This window comes from Cervus elaphus, chromosome 5 (assembly GCF_910594005.1).
Source record: "Cervus elaphus chromosome 5, mCerEla1.1, whole genome shotgun sequence".
Lineage (NCBI taxonomy): Eukaryota > Metazoa > Chordata > Mammalia > Artiodactyla > Cervidae > Cervus > Cervus elaphus.
The window spans coordinates 53101246-53120464 of NC_057819.1; the positions used below are offsets into that span (position 1 = coordinate 53101246).

Here is a 19219-nt window from a genome sequence, read left to right on the forward strand (position 1 = left end):
ATTGGCGGGCAGATTCTTTATCACTAGCACCACCTGGGAAGCCCTTTTCCTTACTCATCCCATTGCAATTCTTTACCCTTTATGTCTCACTTTAGATGTCACCTCCTCCAGAAAGCCTTCCCTAATTCCCCAAGTACAGATTAGCCTTCCCTAAATCCCCAAGTAGATTTGGCTCTACCCTTGTATATCCTTGTCAGAGCACTGATTAATTTCTATTGTAATTGTTTCCTCATTTGTCTCTAAGAGGATAAGTTCCGCGTCTGTTCACCACTATCTCACTAGAGCCTAGTAAGTGTTTGGTGCTGGGCAGAAGCTTGTTAAAGGAGGAAACGTGGAAGCCTTCACAAAGAAGTTCACAAAGAGGTTGTCAGTTAAGCTGAAAAGTCATATTGGATAAGAGATATGACAAGTTAGTTGTGGGTTGACAGAGGTGATATGTTCCTTATAGGCAATTATCAACTGATCACTTGTAGGGAATGTCTGGGGTTGCTGCAAAAAAAAAGGAAGCGGCAGAAAATGAGATTTGAAAGATATAAACTACTGTGCATATACCATATCAAGGAGTTAATGTCACTCTATATGCACTGAGCATCTACTGAAGGATTTTAAGGAACAGTTGTGCATGATGAGTCATGCACTTAAGTATGTACCTCTGAGCAAAGTATTAGGAATGAACTGACTTTGGCAATACTAAAGCCAAGAGAAAAATGACAAGTCTATTTCAATAGACCGGGCAAGAAAAGAAGGCTGAATGAAAAGTAGTTACAGAGGGGCTATAGAGTAGAAATTATCTGAGATATATCAGAATAGAGAAGATACAAGCCTGATGACAGGTTCCCCAGGAGGACATGCTATAGACTTCAGCACTCTTGCAAATGTTTTATGTCATCTTTAAGGTAACTAAAGTCTCCCTTTAAATTACTTCTGGTGATGAAGGTTTATATGCAAACCTCTCCTCTCAAGAACCTAGGAAATCCTAGGTCAATATATACAGCACTGATTATATATCAATATAATCAAACCTGATCAATATATTCAGCTCTGGTTGGAAAGAAGGAAATAGTTGGGGGATTAGACAATTATTCAGGATTTAATACAGCACTGATAACTGGTTTATTTCAACACCCCGAGCTCCCACACAAAGAATTCCATTGCTCTTCCCAGTTACCAACCTCTCTCTCCCCTTCCTTTCACTCTGTATCATGGGCTTTGGTTTATCTTTTCTGACACGTATCCAAGGCTGGGCTTCTCTTTGGTATCCAGTATCTTAGAGTTACTGGGGACTGATTTCATCTTTTCTATGTCTTTCAACTCCTCCTCTTTCTGTATAATGTAGTCTTGTCTGGTGTGCACTCTCTCATACATTCACGCATGTGTATGTACATATTTATAGGCCACAATTAAAATACTTCTAGGAAGGAATATGATGCAGGTGAAGACCTCTACAAGTGTGATCTCAGAGAGTTCCATCATCTCTCTAGGCCTCAGGTAAGAAATAAAGATAATCACAGCCCCTACTTCACTGGATTGTGAGAATGAAATGAGATAATGAAAGAAAACATCAAACTTGGTATATGGGACACAGAATTCAGTAGATGGAAAACAATGTCACCTGGCTTCTCCATCCCAACACAACAGGTTTGTTAGAGGCATGTGACATAGACCAACACTGTTTATTCCCAAGGAACTGCCAAGAGCAGAGGTCAGCTCACTTTCTCTACTGAAGGGCCAGACAGTACAATTTTCAGCTCTTGGGCTGTATCATCTCTGCTGAAGCTACTTATCTCTGTTACTGCAGCACAAAAGCAGTCAGAGACAACAAGTGAACAACAAGCATGACTACGGTCCAATATGGCTTCTTAAAGATAGGCAAATCTGGCCTGCAGGCTCTGGTTTGCTGACCTCTGACCTGGAATGACTCACTCATTGGAATGAACGTGGTTGGTGGGAATGGCAGGTGTTCTGAGACTTAACCTAATATCCCTGCTTCCAATGCAAATACTTTTTCTCTTCTCCTATATCTGGTGAAATTGAACTCATTCTTCAAGGCTTAACTCAAGCATTACCTCTTCTGTAAGGCTTTTGTTGACTTTGCTCCTCAGAAAGATGAGGCAATAGGAAGACAACCAGATAAGAAATAGATTTATCAAAACCAAAGGAGGAAAGAGTTGCCAAGCACGTAAAAGATGCTTAATGATGTCTGGCTTATAGTGACTTATTTCCAAAGCATCTTCATTAAACTTGGATTTAAATTCAAGTCTCCAAATATTTATTGAATGATTTTTTTCTACAAGACAATACATTGATTTCCAGTAATACAAATGAATGCCAGATAGGCTGGAGGTCTGTCTGAATATCATATGAGTTGATTACATTTTAAAATTTAAAAGGATGTTTCCAATGATCAAAATGTCTGTATTTGATCTTCCAATGCTAAGTTTTCTTACCGCCTGTTTTCTCTCTGCCCATGATTACATCAGGATAAATTCTGTCTACTTTCCTTAGATGAGGGAAAAAGAACTTTAAGACTTCAAATGCATCAAACACTGTTTCATTCGTATCTGAGGTATTCACTTTCTTCTCAACTGAAAAAGAGAAAAGATAAGGTTTTTGAGTTCACAACTATAGGGATTCTTCTCTTTCCAGTACAATTTTTTAACATAGTAGTTAATAAGTTAATTCACGATTAATTTAGTATTCAATATATAGGATACATACTATTAACTATGAATTAACAACATTGTAAAGCTATAAAATATAGCTCAAAGATTATTGATTCATGTTTATTTTGAAGTGAAAGTGTTAGTGGCTCAGTCATGTCTGACTCTTTGTGACTCCTCTATCCATGGATTTCTCCAGGCAAGAATACTGGCGTGGGTAGCCAACGCCTTCTCCAGGGGATCTTCCCAACCCAGAGATCAAACTCAGGTCTCCTGCATTACAGGCAGATTCTTTACCATCTGAGCCACCAGGGAAGCCCATTTATTTTCAAGGTATTTAATGTAAATCTAACACTATGAGTGACACAACCAGAGGCTAACAGAACAGACGGTTCCAAACAAAGGAAGTAGAACCGAAACATGCTCTAGCTGGCCTGCTCTACCACTTTAACATCACATCATTAAAGCTTGTATTTTTATAACTTTGTTTTCTAGCCTCTCAACATTTAATGACTCCACTCATTCAAATTTGCCCCAATAATTCTGAAAAAGAAGAACAAAGTTGAAGGACGTACACTACCCAATTTAATTCATAATACATAATACAGTAATCAAGGCCGTGGAGCACTACAGAACAGACACACAGGCCTACAGAACAACAGAGATACAGACATAGAGCCACACAAATATGGTCAACTGATTTTTGAAGACAATGCAAAGGTAACTGCAGAAAGAAAAACCTTTTCGACCTATGGTTCTAAAACACTTAGGCATTCACATGAAAAAGACTGAACCTTGCATTTCTCTAATAATGAGTGATGCTGAGCATCTCCTCATGTGCTTCTTGGACAGCGGTACATCTCCTCTGGAGAGCTGTCTATTTGGTCTTCCACCCATGTGTCAAACAGATACCTAGTGGGAAGCTGTGGTATAGCACAGGAAGCTCAGCTGGGAGCTCTGTGATGACCTCAGTGGGTGGAAGGAGGGGAGGGAGAGAGGTCCAGGGGGAAAGGGATACATGTATACATGTAGCTGATACATTTCATTATACAACTGAAACTAACACAACTTTGTAAAGCAATTATACTCCAATAAACTGTGGTGTTCGAATGTGGTGCTGGAGAAGACTCTTGAAAGTCCCTTGGACTGCAAGGAGATCTAACCAGTCCATCCTAAAAGAGATCAGTCCTGAATATTCATTGGAAGGACTGATGTTGAAGCTGAAACTCCAATACTTTGGCCACCTGATGGGAAGAACTGACTTGTTGGAAAAGACCCTGATGCTGGGAAAGATGGAAGGCGGGAGGAGAAGGGGACAACAGAGGATGAGATAGTTGGATGGCATCACCGAATCGATGGACATTAGTTTGAGTAAGCTCCAGGAGTTGGTGATGGGCAGGGAGGCCTGGCGTGCTGCAGTCCATGGGGTCACAAAGAGTCGGACACGACTGAGCGAATGAACTGAATAAAAACTGAACTTTTACCTATACTTCATACCATTTATAGAAATAAACTCAAAAGTTTCATAGACCTAAATGTAAATCCTAAAATGTTAAATTTTTTAAAAACCTAAAAAGAAAATCTTTATGACCCTGAGCTAGATAAAGAGTTCTTAGATACAACATCAAAGGCATAATATATAAAAAGGAAAACTCGACTTCATCAAAATTAAAAATGTTTGCTTTCTGAGGAACACCACAAAGAGAATAAGACAAACCACAGCCTGGGAGAAAATATTTCCAAATCACACATCCATGAGATACATATCTAGGATATGTACAACTCTCAAAACTCAACAGTTCAGTTTAGTTGCTCAGTCATGTCCTATCCTTTCTGACCCCATGGACTGCAGCGTGCCAGGCTTCCCTGTCCATCACCAACTCCTGGAGCTTGCTCAAACTCATGTCCATCAAGTGGGTGATGCCATCCAACTATCTCATCCTCTGTCATCCCCTTCTCCTCCCGACTTCCATCTTTCCCAGCATCAGGGTCTTTTCCAATGAGTCAGCTCTTCGCATCAGGTGGCCAAAATATTGGAGTTTCAGCTTCAACATCAGTCCTTCCAATGAATATTCAGGACTGATTTCGTCTAGGATTGACTGTTTTGATCTCCTTGCAGTCCAAGGGACTCTCAAGAGTCTTCTCCAACACCACACAGTTCAAATCATCAACTTTCTTGATGCTTTCTTTATAGTCCAACTCTCACATCCATACATAAGTACTGGAAAAACCATAGCTTTGACTATATGGACCTTTATTGGCAAAGTAATGTCTCTGCTTTTTAATATGCTTTTTAATATTCAAAACTCAACAACAAGAAAAAAACACTCAATTAGAAATGTGTAAAATATCTGAACAGGCATCTCATCAAAGAAGATATATGGAGGGCCAAGGAGCACATAAAAAAAGTTCAACATCATTAGTCACCAGAGAAATACACAAAACTATGAGAGGCCATGACACCAGAAAGGCTGTAATTAACTGGAGTGACTGTGACTCTCATACATTGCTCCAAAATGGCACAACCCACTCTGAAAAACATCTTGGCAGTTTCTTATAATGTTAAACATCCACCTATCATATGCCCATCAATCCTAGATATTTATCCTAAAGCAAGGAAAATTCCCTTCATACAAAAAAATCTGTACACGAATGCTTACGGCAACAGGTATTTGTAATCACCAAAAAAGAAACAAAGAAACCTGAAAAACAATCCAAATGTGTCTTAATTGGTGAAACAATCTCTCCACTGCACATCCGTACAGTGGAATGCTATTAAGCAACAAAAAGGCAACAAACAATTGGTCGCATAACAACTTGGATGAATCTATGCTAAGTGAAAGAGTCCATAAAGGTTATACACTGTGTGATTCCATTTGTATGGCATTCTGGAAAATGGAAAACTATGGAGAACTGATCAGCGGCTGCCAGGGGCTGAATTCAGGGGAGGTACTGGATTACAGAAGGGGAAGCAGGAGGCAGAACTTTTCATCCAGAAGAAATGGGGAGCCACTGAAAGTTCATTTACAGGACAGTGTAGCCTTCACTTTGGCTAACATGAGCATAAACAGGTGGGGACAAGACTGGAGAGAGAAAGGGGAAAAAAAGAAGTATGTTAGCAGTCATTCAGATGAAGCATGAAAGTAGCCTGATTAGGGTAGTAGAGATGGTGACAGAAAAATGTGGATAGATTTGTGAGATATACAGGATTATCAATGAATAGGACTGCTTACTGACAGTCATGGGAGAAGTATGCTAGAGGAAGAGGAAGGATTCAGAGAGGATGTGCAGGTTTCTGGCTGCTTCTGTCAGACGGATCACGGATGGTGGTGCCATTCAGAGACAGAAAACAGAAGAGGACCATTTTCGAGGTACAAGTGAGAGGAAACTTATCAGTGATGCCTCTTACCACACTTTTGCATGTTTCATAGTAAAATGAATGAGTACTGATTTAGTTATATCTACTGGAAAGAAATGCCCTAAAATCAGAAAGCATAAAATCTAAATTTCCAAACACAAAAGATTACACAACAAACCACCATACACAAAACAAAAACAATGCAAACCTGCATTTTGTGCATCATGTTCTTTCTCTGAAATGTCAAGCTTCATTTCCTTGAAGGCATTAAGTAACTCCTGGCGATTTCTTTCTGTTTTGTTTTTTAAGCGTAGTATACTTTCCTTAAACTCCGAAATATGGTTTCTACAGTTAGTTAATTGATTACCTACAAAGAAAACATGTAGATATTTATACATGTAGCAATATCATATAATTTTCTATAATATATGGGCTTCCGAGGAGGCGCCAGTGGTAAAGAACCCACCTGCCAACGCAGGAGACATAAGAGATGCAGGTGATATCATACAATTTTCTATAACAAAATGTAAAGTATATGCTTGAATACAGTTATATATAACACTACACTTATATGTATGTGTGTGTGTATATAGTGCATGGGGAAAGAAATGGCAACCCACCCCAGTGTTCTTGTCTGGAGAACTCATGGACAGAGGAGCCCAGTGGGCTTCATGGGATCACAAAGGAGCCAAACGCGACCTAACTACTGAATAGTAACGGCATACACAGTGCTACGCTGCGCTTAGTCGCTCAGTCGTGTCCCACTCTTGTGACCCCATGGGCCGTAGCCCGCCAGGCTCCTCTGTCCATGGGGTTCTCCAGGCAAGAACACTGGAGTGGGTTGCCATGCCCTCCTCCAGGGGATCTTCCCAACCCAGGGATCGAATCCAGGTCTCCTGCAATGCAGGCGGATTCTTTACCAGCTGAGTTACCAGGGAAGCCCATATAGTGCTATATATATATAATATGTATGTACACGTATACATAAAAAAAAGAATGAAGTGTTAAAAATGGTAATATCTAGAAGGTGAGATTATCAATAGTTTTTTGCTTTATTATTTTGTGCTTTTCTGTATTTTCCAAATTTTCCATTTTGTGCATGTATTAGATTTGAACTTAGAGGGAAAAGCAAGTGAAGGCAAAAAATTCACTTCTAGGAATTTTTCTGAAGAAAATGACCAGAAATATGTACACAGATTTGGCTCTAAGGGTGTTCAACATAGGCAGCATTAATTATCACTGTGAGAAAACTGGAAACAACCATAATGCTCAGGGATGGAAGCATCCTAAATAAATTATAGAATACCTTTTAAGAGTTTTGCTGGCTCTTGGCTGAATATTTGTGTGACGCTGGGTAAGCTACTTAATTTCTGTTAGCCTTTGCTCCTTCAGATGCAAATGAATATATAAAAATTCCTGCTGCAGAGCTGTTATGAAGTTGTAACGCTATTATACATGTAAACCATGTGGCAAAGCACACATACACAAAATGCTTGACAAATGTCTGACAAATATTATTATTGATCAATTGACAACTCTTTCTTCATTTATCAATTAAATATTCTGTAGCAATAAAAATCACCCTGTAGAAGAATATTTAAAGTTTTATAAAATTGTTTTTTAAGAATAAAATCTTATAATTTCCATTTAGCAAAGAAAGTACATTAATATGGTAAAAAAAAAGTGTGTACAAGTTTATATTTTGTTAATATATAATCTTTGGTTTGTTGAATCATTTTTTATTTCCTATTTTCACAAAATTCTTCTGTTCCTAAAATCATTTTCATTGGGTCTATAATCAGAAAAAAATTAAGAAATTAAACACCTTTTATTTGTCAAGTACTCTGTCCATGGAAATACAAAATAGAGATGGTCAGTTCCGGCTTTCAGGAAGTTTATAGGCTGACTGGTAGAACTACATTAGTGACTGAAATCAATGTGCTATCTCTGATATTATAGATTCTCTTCTCCTCAGGTTTTAACTAAGTAAGCACACACATTGATAACATCAATTCCAAACAGGGACTAGGAGCTTTATTTGCAGCTCTGACGATGGGGTACTGCACAATGCACTGGGATGCCCTATTCCCCTACCCACGGTACCCCCACTCTCACCTCATTACTGAACGAGGGGGTGGACAAGAGAGAGGCCACATCCACAAAGGGATGACTTGCCGCGTGTGCTTACCACTTAGGAGGAAAGAGTAAAGAGGAAGGCTTTTCCTTCTTTCAGACAGTTATTATAAGAGGACAAGCCAGAGATGGCCCAAGTTGACTTTTTAAGGAAGCAACTCTGCCACCTTGTTAACCTGGCCCACTGATGCTAGGTCTGAACAATCTCACCACTCAGAAGAACCCTCAGTGTTCTGAGAAATGTAATGAGCTGCTGGGCGAAGTTCCAAGGGTTCCCTTGCAAATGCCCTCTCTAGGAGGGTGAAATGAAAGATATCCCCTTAAGGAAACATGGGCAGAGAACAAGTTCAACCCCTGGCACGCAATGACAATAGTATGCACAGAGGACAGCAGTGAGATGGTTGGGGGTGGAAGGGGAGAGCAGGCTGGGGGAGGATTCTGAAGGATGAGATCGCTCATGGACTCTTTTTTTTTTTTTTTCATTTATTTTTAATAGTTGGAGGCTAATTACTTTACAATATTGTGGTGGTTTTTGCCATACATTGACATGAATCAGCCATGGGTTTACATGTGTTCCCCATCCTGAACGCCCCACCCACCTCCCTCCCCATCCCATCCCTCTGGGTCTTCCCAGTGCACCAGCCCTGAGCACTTGTCTCATGCATCCAGCCTGGACTGGTGATCTGTTTCACACTTGATAATATACATGTTTCGATGCTATTCTCTCAGATCTTCCCACCCTCGCCTTCTCCCATAGAGTCCAAAAGTCTGTTCTATACATCTGTGTCTCTTTTTCTGTCTTGCATATACAGTTATCATTACCATCTTTCTAAATTCCATATATATGCGTTAGTATGCTGTATTGGTGTTTATCTTTCTGGCTTACTTCACTCTGTATAAGGGGCTCCAGTTTTATCCAACTCATTAGAACTGATTCAAATGTATTTTTTATAATGGCTGAGTAATATTCCATGGTGTATATGTACCATAGCTTCCTTATCAATTCGTCTGCTGATGGGCATCTAGGTTGCTTCCATGTCCTGGCTATTATAAACAGTGCTGCGATGAACATTGGAGTACACGTGTCTCTTTCAGATCTGGTTTCCTCGGTGTGTATGCCCAGGAGTGGGATTGCTGGGTCATATGGCAGTTCTATCTCCAGTTTTTTAAGGAATTTCCACACTGTTCTCCATAGTGGCTGTACTAGTTTGCATTCCCACCAACAGTGTAAGAGGGTTCCCTTTTCTCCACACCCTCTCCAGCATTTATTGCTTGTAGACTTTTGGATAGCAGCCATCCTGACTGGCGTGTAATGGTACCTCATTGTGGTTTTGATTTGCATTTCTCTGATAATGAGTGATGTTGAGCATCTTTTCATGTGTTTGTTAGCCATCTGTATGTCTTCTTTGGAGAAATGTTTGCTTAGATCTTTGGCCCATTTTTTGATTGGGTCATTTATTTTTCTGGAATTGAGCTGCAGGAGTTGCTTGTATATTTTTGAGATTAATCCTTCGTCTGTTTCTTCATTTGCTATTATTTTCTCCCAATCTGAAGGCTGTCTTTTCACCTTGCTTATAGTTTCCTTTGTTGTGCAAAAGCACTGGCACAAAGACAGACATATAGATCAGTGGAATAAAATAGAAAGCCCAGAGATAAATCCATGAACCTATGGATACCTTATCTTCGACAAAGGAGGCAAGAATATACAATGGAAAAAAGACAACCTCTTTAACAAGTGGTGCTGGGAAAACTGGTCAACCACTTGTAAAAGAATGAAACTAGAACACTTTCTAGCACCATACACAAAAATAAACTCAAAACGGATCAAAGATCTAAATGTAAGACCAGAAACTATAAAACTCCTAGAGGAGAACATAGGCAAAACACTCTCCAACATAAATCACAGCAAGATCCTCTAAGACCCACCTCCCAGAATATTGGAAATAAAAGCAAAAATAAACAAATGGGACCTAATTAAACTTAAAAGTTCACGGACTCTTGAAGGAGCTCGAGTTATTAGACAGTCGAGGGAAACAGGGAAGGGTACTCTGTTGGAAAGCAGTGTGAAAAGGCGACGAGGCATTCAAAAATACGTCTCTACAAACCCAGAAGCTTTTCATTATCTCAGCACAACACAGGGAAAATTCACAGTGAAGGTAAAAAAGGGTCTCATTATACCGGTCTTCTTAACAAGCTATGAGAAGGAGCTTGAACTTTTTCATATAAACCAGTGTTTCTCAAACCTTTCTTCTATAAAACCTCTAGAGGACTTCCCTGGTGGTCCAGTGGTTAAGACTCCAAGCTTCTAATACAAGGGGCATGGCTTTGATCCCCAGTCAGAGAACTAAGATCCCACATGCCATGCAACATAGCCAAAAAAAAAAAAAAACCAATTTTTTTTAATAAATAAAATAAAACACCTCTAATGGCAGTGAATTTGAAGAAAAGGACACAGGTGGAGGCATAACTTGAAATGCCTACAACATTAATGGAATTTCTGTAACGTTTCTTTAAAATGTGGGCAAATTTTGTAACCCATTCCACAGCACCTTTTTGTTTTAATAGAAAGATAATGGAATCACTCTTTTTTCTTTGGGTGACTTTATATATCTTAGAACACCACTACAGACTATCATGGGAACAACTATCTCAATTGTGAAGCATCACTGAAGACTATTAGGTAATCACTACCTAACAGTTTTAGAAAGATCATTCTGATGACCCCATTGAAGACTGTTTCAGGAAAGCAAAACTAATACCAGAGAAACTATCAGTTAGGAACCTATAGTGATATTAGTTTCAAGTGAGAGATGATAAAGAATAAACCAGGGCACAAAGGATTAGGAAGTAGGAGATGGATATGAGAAATATCTGAGAACTTTTATTGCAAAGACTTAACTGATAGAGGGGCTTCCCTGATAGCTCAGTTGGTAAAGAATCCGCCTGCAATACAGGAGACCCCGGTTCAATTTCTGGGTCCGGAAGATCCACTGGAGAAGGGAAAGGCTATCCACTCCTGTACTCTTGGGCTTCCCTTGTGGCTCAGCTGGTAAAGAATCCTCCCGCAATGTGGAAGACCTGGGTTCGATCCCTGGGTTGGGAAGATCCCCTGGAGAAGGGAAAGGCTACCCACTCCAGTATGCTGGCCTGAAGAATTCCATGCACTGTACAGTCCATGGGGTTGCAAAGAGTGGGACACAACTGAGCAACTTTCACTTTCACTTTCACCTGACAGAGAGGAGAACAGAATCCCTCTTAGGATTCCAACATGACTCTAGATTTCTAACCTGGTATTCAATCCGTATTGGGAAACAGGAAAAGTAGCGGGGCCAGAGGTAGTCAAGATGCTTCTGAGGCATCCAAATGTGCGGCAAACACATGGCTCAGAGAAAATGAGGGCACCGAGCAGTCTCCAGTCTTGGCCACTTTGCTGAAATATGGAAGCATCTTCTCAGGGAAGCAATACATAGGTTAGCATTTTAGAAAAAGGCACAGAAAAGAAAAAAACCCATTGTAATTTCACTGCTTAAAGAGAACCACCATACATGTTTAGCTTTACATAGCTCTAGACTTGTGCTTACTTTTTTCCCTTCACTTCAGTATAAAAATGTAAAAAACAATCACACAGGGGAAAAATGCATTAAGTTAAAGTGGCTCATTTTACACTGAAAAAGGCTTATGCTTTCATCATAATCTATGATAAAAACAAATTCTTTATATATTATACAGTACAATATCAAAATAAATAAGGAAAACTATTAGAAACACAAGAATATGGGGAAAAATCATATTTTAATTACCAAGGAAAGCACAGAATTGGCTGTCAGTTGAGGTGGAATAAAAGAGAATTCACCCTTTGGAAGACAATAAATTCCAGACAAATTTTTTTTAATTAAGGTAAAATACAAAGGTATAAAAGTAATGGTGATATATCTGGGCTGAAACATTTAATATTTTTTCACTTGTCTGCCTTTTATAAACAAGAATACACACATATGTAGCCTATGGCAAAGGCTGGGTAATGCCATTCCCCTGCTCCAAACCCTTCAGAGATTTCTCATCATACTCAGACAAAGAGCCAAAACCTTACCAGGATGGAGCCCTACATGTCAGGCCTTGGCTCCCTCTCTGGCCTCATCCCCGTCCCTCCCACCTGATTCTGGGGAGCAGCTCCAGACACACTGGCCTCCATGCTATTCCTCCTGCAAATCACTCTCCCCACCTTACACTTTGACTCTTGCAAATTTTCTCAGCTCATCTGTAGATGAGCTGAGTGGCCAGAGCTCCCTAACTTCATTCACTTTTCTGCTAAAATGCTGCCTCCTCAGAGAAACTTACCCTAACATCCTTCATGAAATAGCACATCCCTTTCTCCCCTTATCCTTTTTTTCCCCTCAAATCACTTATCATTGACTTCCTACTACTGTTTATTATTCCTATTACTGTTATTATTCACTGTTTTTATGTCTTTCTCTAGAACTCTATAGAATGAAAGCTTGAGAACAGCAAGAAATTTGGATTTTTTAAATATTAAATTCTCTATGCCTGAAACAGTAACTGCCACATAGCACTTCCATAAATACATGCTGAATGAATGAACAAATTAATGTATAAATGGACTGGCCAGCATAGGAACTAATTTGAGTGACTCTAAAAGTGAATCACGCTTTGATCAAAAGAACTGCCACTATCCAGATAAATCTTGAATATTCATACAGTGGATACTATTTGAGGATGCTTAAACTGTTTACAATGGATGTGGGTTTAACCAGGATAATCCTGCCATTGGGATTCCAGGGTAATATACTCTTTGCAAATGCAAAATGTTTGGAGTCATGGATGATGCAACATATCTATACTTCCACAATGTAAGTCAGTCCTTGAGGGATTAATTTGGTAAACAAGAGAGTTTTCTCCAGAGGTAAGAGTAGTTTTAGAAACAACCATACAGAAATATTAAAAGATATAATCTCTACTCCTGGTTCTGCTCCTTGTTTATTCTTACCTGATAATTCAATTCATCAATGTTCTATTTAAAATATTTATGTTACTTGAATATTCAGTTACATATTTAGAGGAAGAACCATTAGCAAATTACTTTGCAAAAGTTTGAATAATTTGACGTTTTGAGTTAACTGAGGGGAAATTGTGAAAACAAACATCAGTCCCTGCGTACATTGGGCAAAAGTGACTTCACCCATAAGAAGGGTCCAGGTAAGATCCTTAGTACCACTGACTTTGCTTCTCACAGCAGAGGTACAGCAGAGGTCCAAGGCACTGCTCCCCAGGAACAGTAAAATGCAAGTCACATTTGTAATTTAAAACTTTCTAGTAGCCACATTGAAAAAAATGGAAAAGAAAAAAGTAAATGTTTTATAAATAGCATAGAAAATGTAATCCAATATATCTAAAATATTTTTCAACATGTAATCAACACAAAAGTATTGACAATTAATGAAACAGTTTGCATTCTTTTTGTGCTCAGTATTCTAAATCCTGGGCATATTTTATATTTTTACAATACACCTTAATTCAGATGCTAAATTTTGATAGTTACAGTAAAATGCAGTCTTAACAACAAAATTTTGCTTAGTTGAGAAAGAATTTGCACTGTTTCTGTTACTAAATTTAAATTGTTCTTGTTCAGTCACTAAGTCGTATCTGACTCTTTGCCACCCCATGAACTGCAGCATGCCAGACTCCTCCGTCCTCCACTGTCTCCTGAAATTTTTGTTCAAACTCATGTCCCTTGAGTCAGTGATGCTATCTAACTATCTCATCTTCTGCCGCTCCCTTCTCCTTTCACCTTCAATCTTTCCCAGCATCACAGGCTCCTTATATTAGGTAGCCAAAGTGTTGCAGCTTCAGCTTCAGCATCAGTCTTCCAATGGATATTCAGGGTTGATTTCCTTTACGATTGACTTGTTTGATCTCCTTGCAATCCAAGGGACTCTCAAGAGTCTTCTTCAGCGGAATTCAAAAGCATCAATTCTTTGGTGCTATACAGTCCATGGAATTCTCCAGGCCAGAATACTGGAGTGGGTAGCCTTTCCATTCTCCAGATTTTCCCAACCCAGGTATCAAACTGGGGTCTCCTGCACTGAAGGCGGATTCTTTATCAGCTGGGCCACCAGGGAGTCCTATCTTAAAACGGGAAGTCTGATGCAATATAGCCACGGTCTGACTTTTCCATCTTATTTCACTCACCAAACATTTCCAGTAATGAGAAGCAAGCTGATATAGTCATACTTTCTTCCATTTAATACTTACCATGTACCATTCACTGTGCTATGTGATAGGTAAATAAACACAGATAAAGCCAGGTTCCTGCCCTAAATAACTGACAATCAGGGTGCTCTGGTTGCGGAAAAGAGCATCTATTTAAACAACTAACTATAAATTAATTGTTAAAATGGAATTATCATTAAGTGCTACAGGCAAAGGAAGTCAAGAATGATTCTTTTTTTTTTTTTTTTTAAATGACTAATTCTTAAGCAGGACTGAGCAGTCAGGGAGGGAAGTGGGAAAAGTTTCAGAGAAGAGGGAATATTAGAAAATTTGAAGAATGTGTTTAATTTTGCATATAGCAAAAAGAGAGAAGGGTATTCTAGACTAAGAAAACAACAACATAAATACATAAGTATAAAATAGTATGAGTAGCAAGGGAAAAGCCAGTGATTCAGTCAGTAAGGAAAAGATGGAGAAACAGCATTAAGTTCAAGTATTGGTCCATTTTAAACTTATTATTCACTTATTTCTATACCCACTGTGGTTCCAAAGAAAGAATATTTGAGGTGGTAAAAAGGTAAATACATTTCAGATTACACCCCTCCATGTATGCTTTGCAATAATCAAATTATACTATGTACCATGCTCTTTAAACTCCCTATGAGTGGTTCCCCTATGCCCTAATTTTATGGGGAAATATTTTAACACTACAAAGAGTATTGACAACCTAAAACAAACAGATTGCTGGTTACTGTCGCTGCTAAGTTGCTTCAGTTGTGTCCGACTCTGTGCGACCCCAAAGATGGCAGCCCACCAGGCTCCCCTATCCCTGGGATTCTCCAGGCAAGAACACTGGAGTGGGTTGCCATTTCCTTCTCCAATGTATGAAAGTGAAAAGTGAAAGGGAAGTCGCTCAGTCGTGTCGGACTCTTCACGACCCCAAGGACTGCAGCCTACCAGGCTCCTCCATCCATGGGATTTTCCAGGCAAGAGTACTGGAGTGGGAGGAGGAGCCAAGATGGCGGAGGAGTAGGACGGGGAGACCACTTTCTCTCCTACAAATTCATCAAAAGAATAACTGAATGCAGAGCAAACCTCACAAAACAACTTCTGATCGCTAGCTGAGGTCATCAGGCGCCCAGAAAAGCAGACCATTGTCTTCGAAAGGAGGTAGGACAAAATATAAAAGATAAAAAGTGAGACAAAAGAGCTAAGGACGGAGACCCGTCCCGGGAAGGGAGTCTTAGGCGGCCTTGCTTGGGCTAGGGTCCGGGCCTGAGTGCCCTGAGGACAATCGGAGGGAGCTTCTGTGAGGTGCCAACTTGAACTGTGGGAGACCAAAAGAGAGAAAATTAACCGGCCGGAACACACTGCCGGCCGTTCGCAGAACAAAGGGACGGAGAAAGTCCTAAGAAGAGGTCGCAGGCTGCGGACCCGCGCGGACCCGCCCAGCCCCGCCGGAGGCAGGAGGCAGGGGGTAGGGGAAGGTCGCAGCGAGACACAGGGCGCAGGCACCCGACCGGCGCGGGCGGGGACTGGGGCTGGGGACGCAGAGGGCGGAAGGCGCGCGCACCCGACTGGCGCCAGCGGAAACTGAGACTGGGTCCGCGGAAGGGAGTGAGTGTGCCACACCTGGGGATAGTGCGCCCATCAAGCCCCTCGCTGCCTGGACCGCTCTGACGGGGAAGGCACAGAGAGCAGGCGCAGGTTTTCCTTCCGCGCTTTTGTGTAACACCCGAGGGCTGGAACCTAGCGCAGCGCGGGGCGCGCTCCATATAGAACAGCCGGGAGCCTGAGCAGCGCAGACGGAGAAAGCAGCGTCAGCCCCTCCCGGCAGCGCCAGCCCGCCCCCACAGGGCCAGCCCCTCCCCGCAGCGTCAGCCCCGCCCCGCAGCGTCAGCCCCTCCCAGCAGCGCAAGGGAACTAGCTAACTGAATAAGAGTCCACCTCCGCCCGCCTGTGTCACGGCGGAAATGAGGCTCTGAAGAGACCGGCAAACAGAAGCCAAATAAACAAAGGGACCCGCTTCAGAAGGGACTGGTGCAACAGATTAAAATCCCTGTAGAAAACACCGACTTCACGGGAAGGGCCCTGTAGATATCGAGAAGTGTAAGCTGGAACGAGGAGCTATCTGAAACTGAGCCGAACCCACACTGACCGCAACAGCTCCAGAGAAACTCCTAGATATATTTTTACTTTTTTTTTTCTAAGTAAGGAAAAAAAAAAAAAAAATTTTTTTTTCTTTTTATATTTTTTCTTTTTTATTTTTTCTCTTTTATTTTCCTTTAAAATTCCCTATTACTCCCCCATTACTCCTTAACTTTCATTTTCATAGATTTTTACGATTTTTTTAATTAGGGGAAAAAAAAAACTTTTTTTTTTCTTTCTTTTTTTTTTTTGTTTTTTTTTTATTTTTTTCTTTTTCTTTTTTTTCTTTTTTCTTCTTTTTTTTCCTTTCTGTTTTCTCTTTTATTTTCTATTTTTCTTTTTCTCTTATTTCTTTTAAAGTCCTCTAGAACTCCTCTACTACTCTTCATTTTCATTTTCACTACACTATAACCTTACCAAAAAAAAAAAAAGAGAAGCCCTATCTTTAAAGCGAAGATTATTCTCTCCCAATCTTGAATCTCTGTTTTCTACCTCAGAACACCTCTATTTCCTCCTTTCCCCTTCTCTTCCCAATCCAATTCTGTGAATCCTTGTAGGTGTCTGAGATACGGAGAACACTCTGGGAACAGACAGCTGCGTAGATCTGTCTCTCTCCTCTTGAGTCCCCCTTTTTCTCCTCCTGCTCATCTCTATCTCCCTCCTCCCTTTTCTCCTGTTCATGTAACTCTGTGAACCTCTCTGGGTGTCCCTAACAGGGGAGAATCTTTTCGCCATTAACCTAGAAGTTTTATTATCAGTGCTGTATAGTTGGAGAAGTCCTGAGACTACAGGAAGAATAAAACTGAAATCCAGAGGCAGGAAACTTAAGCCCAAAACCTGAGAACACCAGAAAACTCCTGACTACATGGAACTTTAAGCAATAAGTGACCGTCCAAAAGCCTCCATACCTACACTGAAACCAACCACCACCCAAGAGCCAGTAAGTTTTAGAGCAAGACATACCACGCAAATTCTCCAGCAACACAGGAACATAGCCCCGAATGTCAACATACAGGCTGCCCAAGGTGACACCTAACACATAGACCCATCTCAAAACTCATTACTGGGCACTCCATTGCTCTCCAAAAAGAAGAAATCAAGTTCCACGCACCAGTACACTGACGCAAGCTTCCCTAACCGGGAAACCTTGACAAGCCAATCGTCTAACCCCACCCACTGGGTAAATCCTCCACAATAAAAAGGAACCACAGACCTCCAGAATACAGAAAGTCCACTCCAGACACAGCAATCTAAACAAGATGAAAAGGCAAAGAAATACCCAACAGGTAAAGGAACATGAAAAATGCCCACCAAGTCAAACAAAAGAGGAGGAGATAGGGAATCTACCTGAAAAAGAATTTAGAATAATGATAATAAAAATGATCCAAAATCTTGAAAACAAAATGGAGTTACAGATAAATAGCCTGGAGACAAAGATTGAAAAGATACAAGAATTGTTTAATAAAGACCTAGAAGAAATAAAAAAGAGTCAATTAAAAATGAACAATGCAATGAATGAGATCAAAAACACTTTGGAGGGAACCAAGAGTAGAATAACGGAGGCAGAAGATAGGATAAGTGAGGTAGAAGATAAAATGGTGGAAATAAATGAAGCAGAGAGGAAAAAAGAAAAAAGGATCAAAAGAAATGAGGACAACCTCAGGGACCTCTGGGACACTGTGAAACGCCCCAACATTCGAATCATAGGAGTTCCAGAAGAAGAAGACAAAAAGAAAGGCCATGAGAAAATACTCGAGGAGATAATAGCTGAAAACTTCCCTAAAATGGGGAAGGAAATAGCCACTCAAGTCCAAGAAACCCAGAGAGTCCCAAACAGGATAAACCCAAGGCGAAACACCCCAAGACACATATTAATCAAACTAACAAAGATCAAACACAAAGAACAAATATTAAAAGCAGCAAGGGAAAAACAACAAATAACACACAAAGGGATTCCCATAAGGATAACAGCTGACCTATCAATAGAAACCCTCCAGGCCAGAAGGGAATGGCAGGATGTCCTGAAAGTAATGAAAGAGAATAACCTACAACCTAGATTACTGTATCCAGCAAGGATCTCATTCAGATATGAAGGAGAACTCAAAAGCTTTACAGATAAGCAAAAGCTGAGAGAATTCAGCACCACCAAACCAGCTCTTCAACAAATGCTAAAGGATCTTCTCTAGACAGGAAATGCAGAAAGGTTGTATAAACGTGAACCCAAAACAACAAAGTAAATGGCAACGGGACCACACCTATCAATAATTACCTTAAATGTAAATGGGTTGAATGCCCCAACCAAAAGACAAAGATTGGCTGAATGGATACAAAAACAAGACCCCCATATATGCTGTCTACAAGAGACCCACCTCAAAACAAGAGACACATACAGACTAAAAGTGAAGGGCTGGAAAAAAATATTTCATGCAAATGGAGACCAAAAGAAAGCAGGAGTCGCAATACTCATATCAGATAAAATAGACTTTCAAATAAAAGCTGTGAAAAGAGACAAAGAAGGACACTACATAATGATCAAAGGATCAATCCAAGAAGAAGATATAACAATTATAAACATATATGCACCCAACATAGGAGCACCGCAATATGTACGGCAAACACTAACGAGTATGAAAGAGGAAATTAATAGTAACACAATAATAGTGGGAGACTTTAATACCCCACTCACAACTAT

At 40.3% G+C, this 19219-nt stretch overlaps 1 protein-coding gene across 1 annotated transcript in view; it reads right to left on the reverse strand.

Moving 5' to 3' along the window:
- Positions 1-19219, reverse strand: part of MGAT4D (MGAT4 family member D) — a 55964-nt gene that overhangs the window by 25445 nt on the left and 11300 nt on the right. Inside the window, exons 2-3 of the mRNA XM_043902476.1 lie at positions 6227-6385; positions 2448-2585 (exon numbers count right to left, since the gene is read on the reverse strand). Of these exons, the coding sequence (XP_043758411.1) occupies positions 2448-2585; positions 6227-6385 (297 nt within the window). The remainder of the gene's footprint in view (positions 1-2447; positions 2586-6226; positions 6386-19219) is intronic.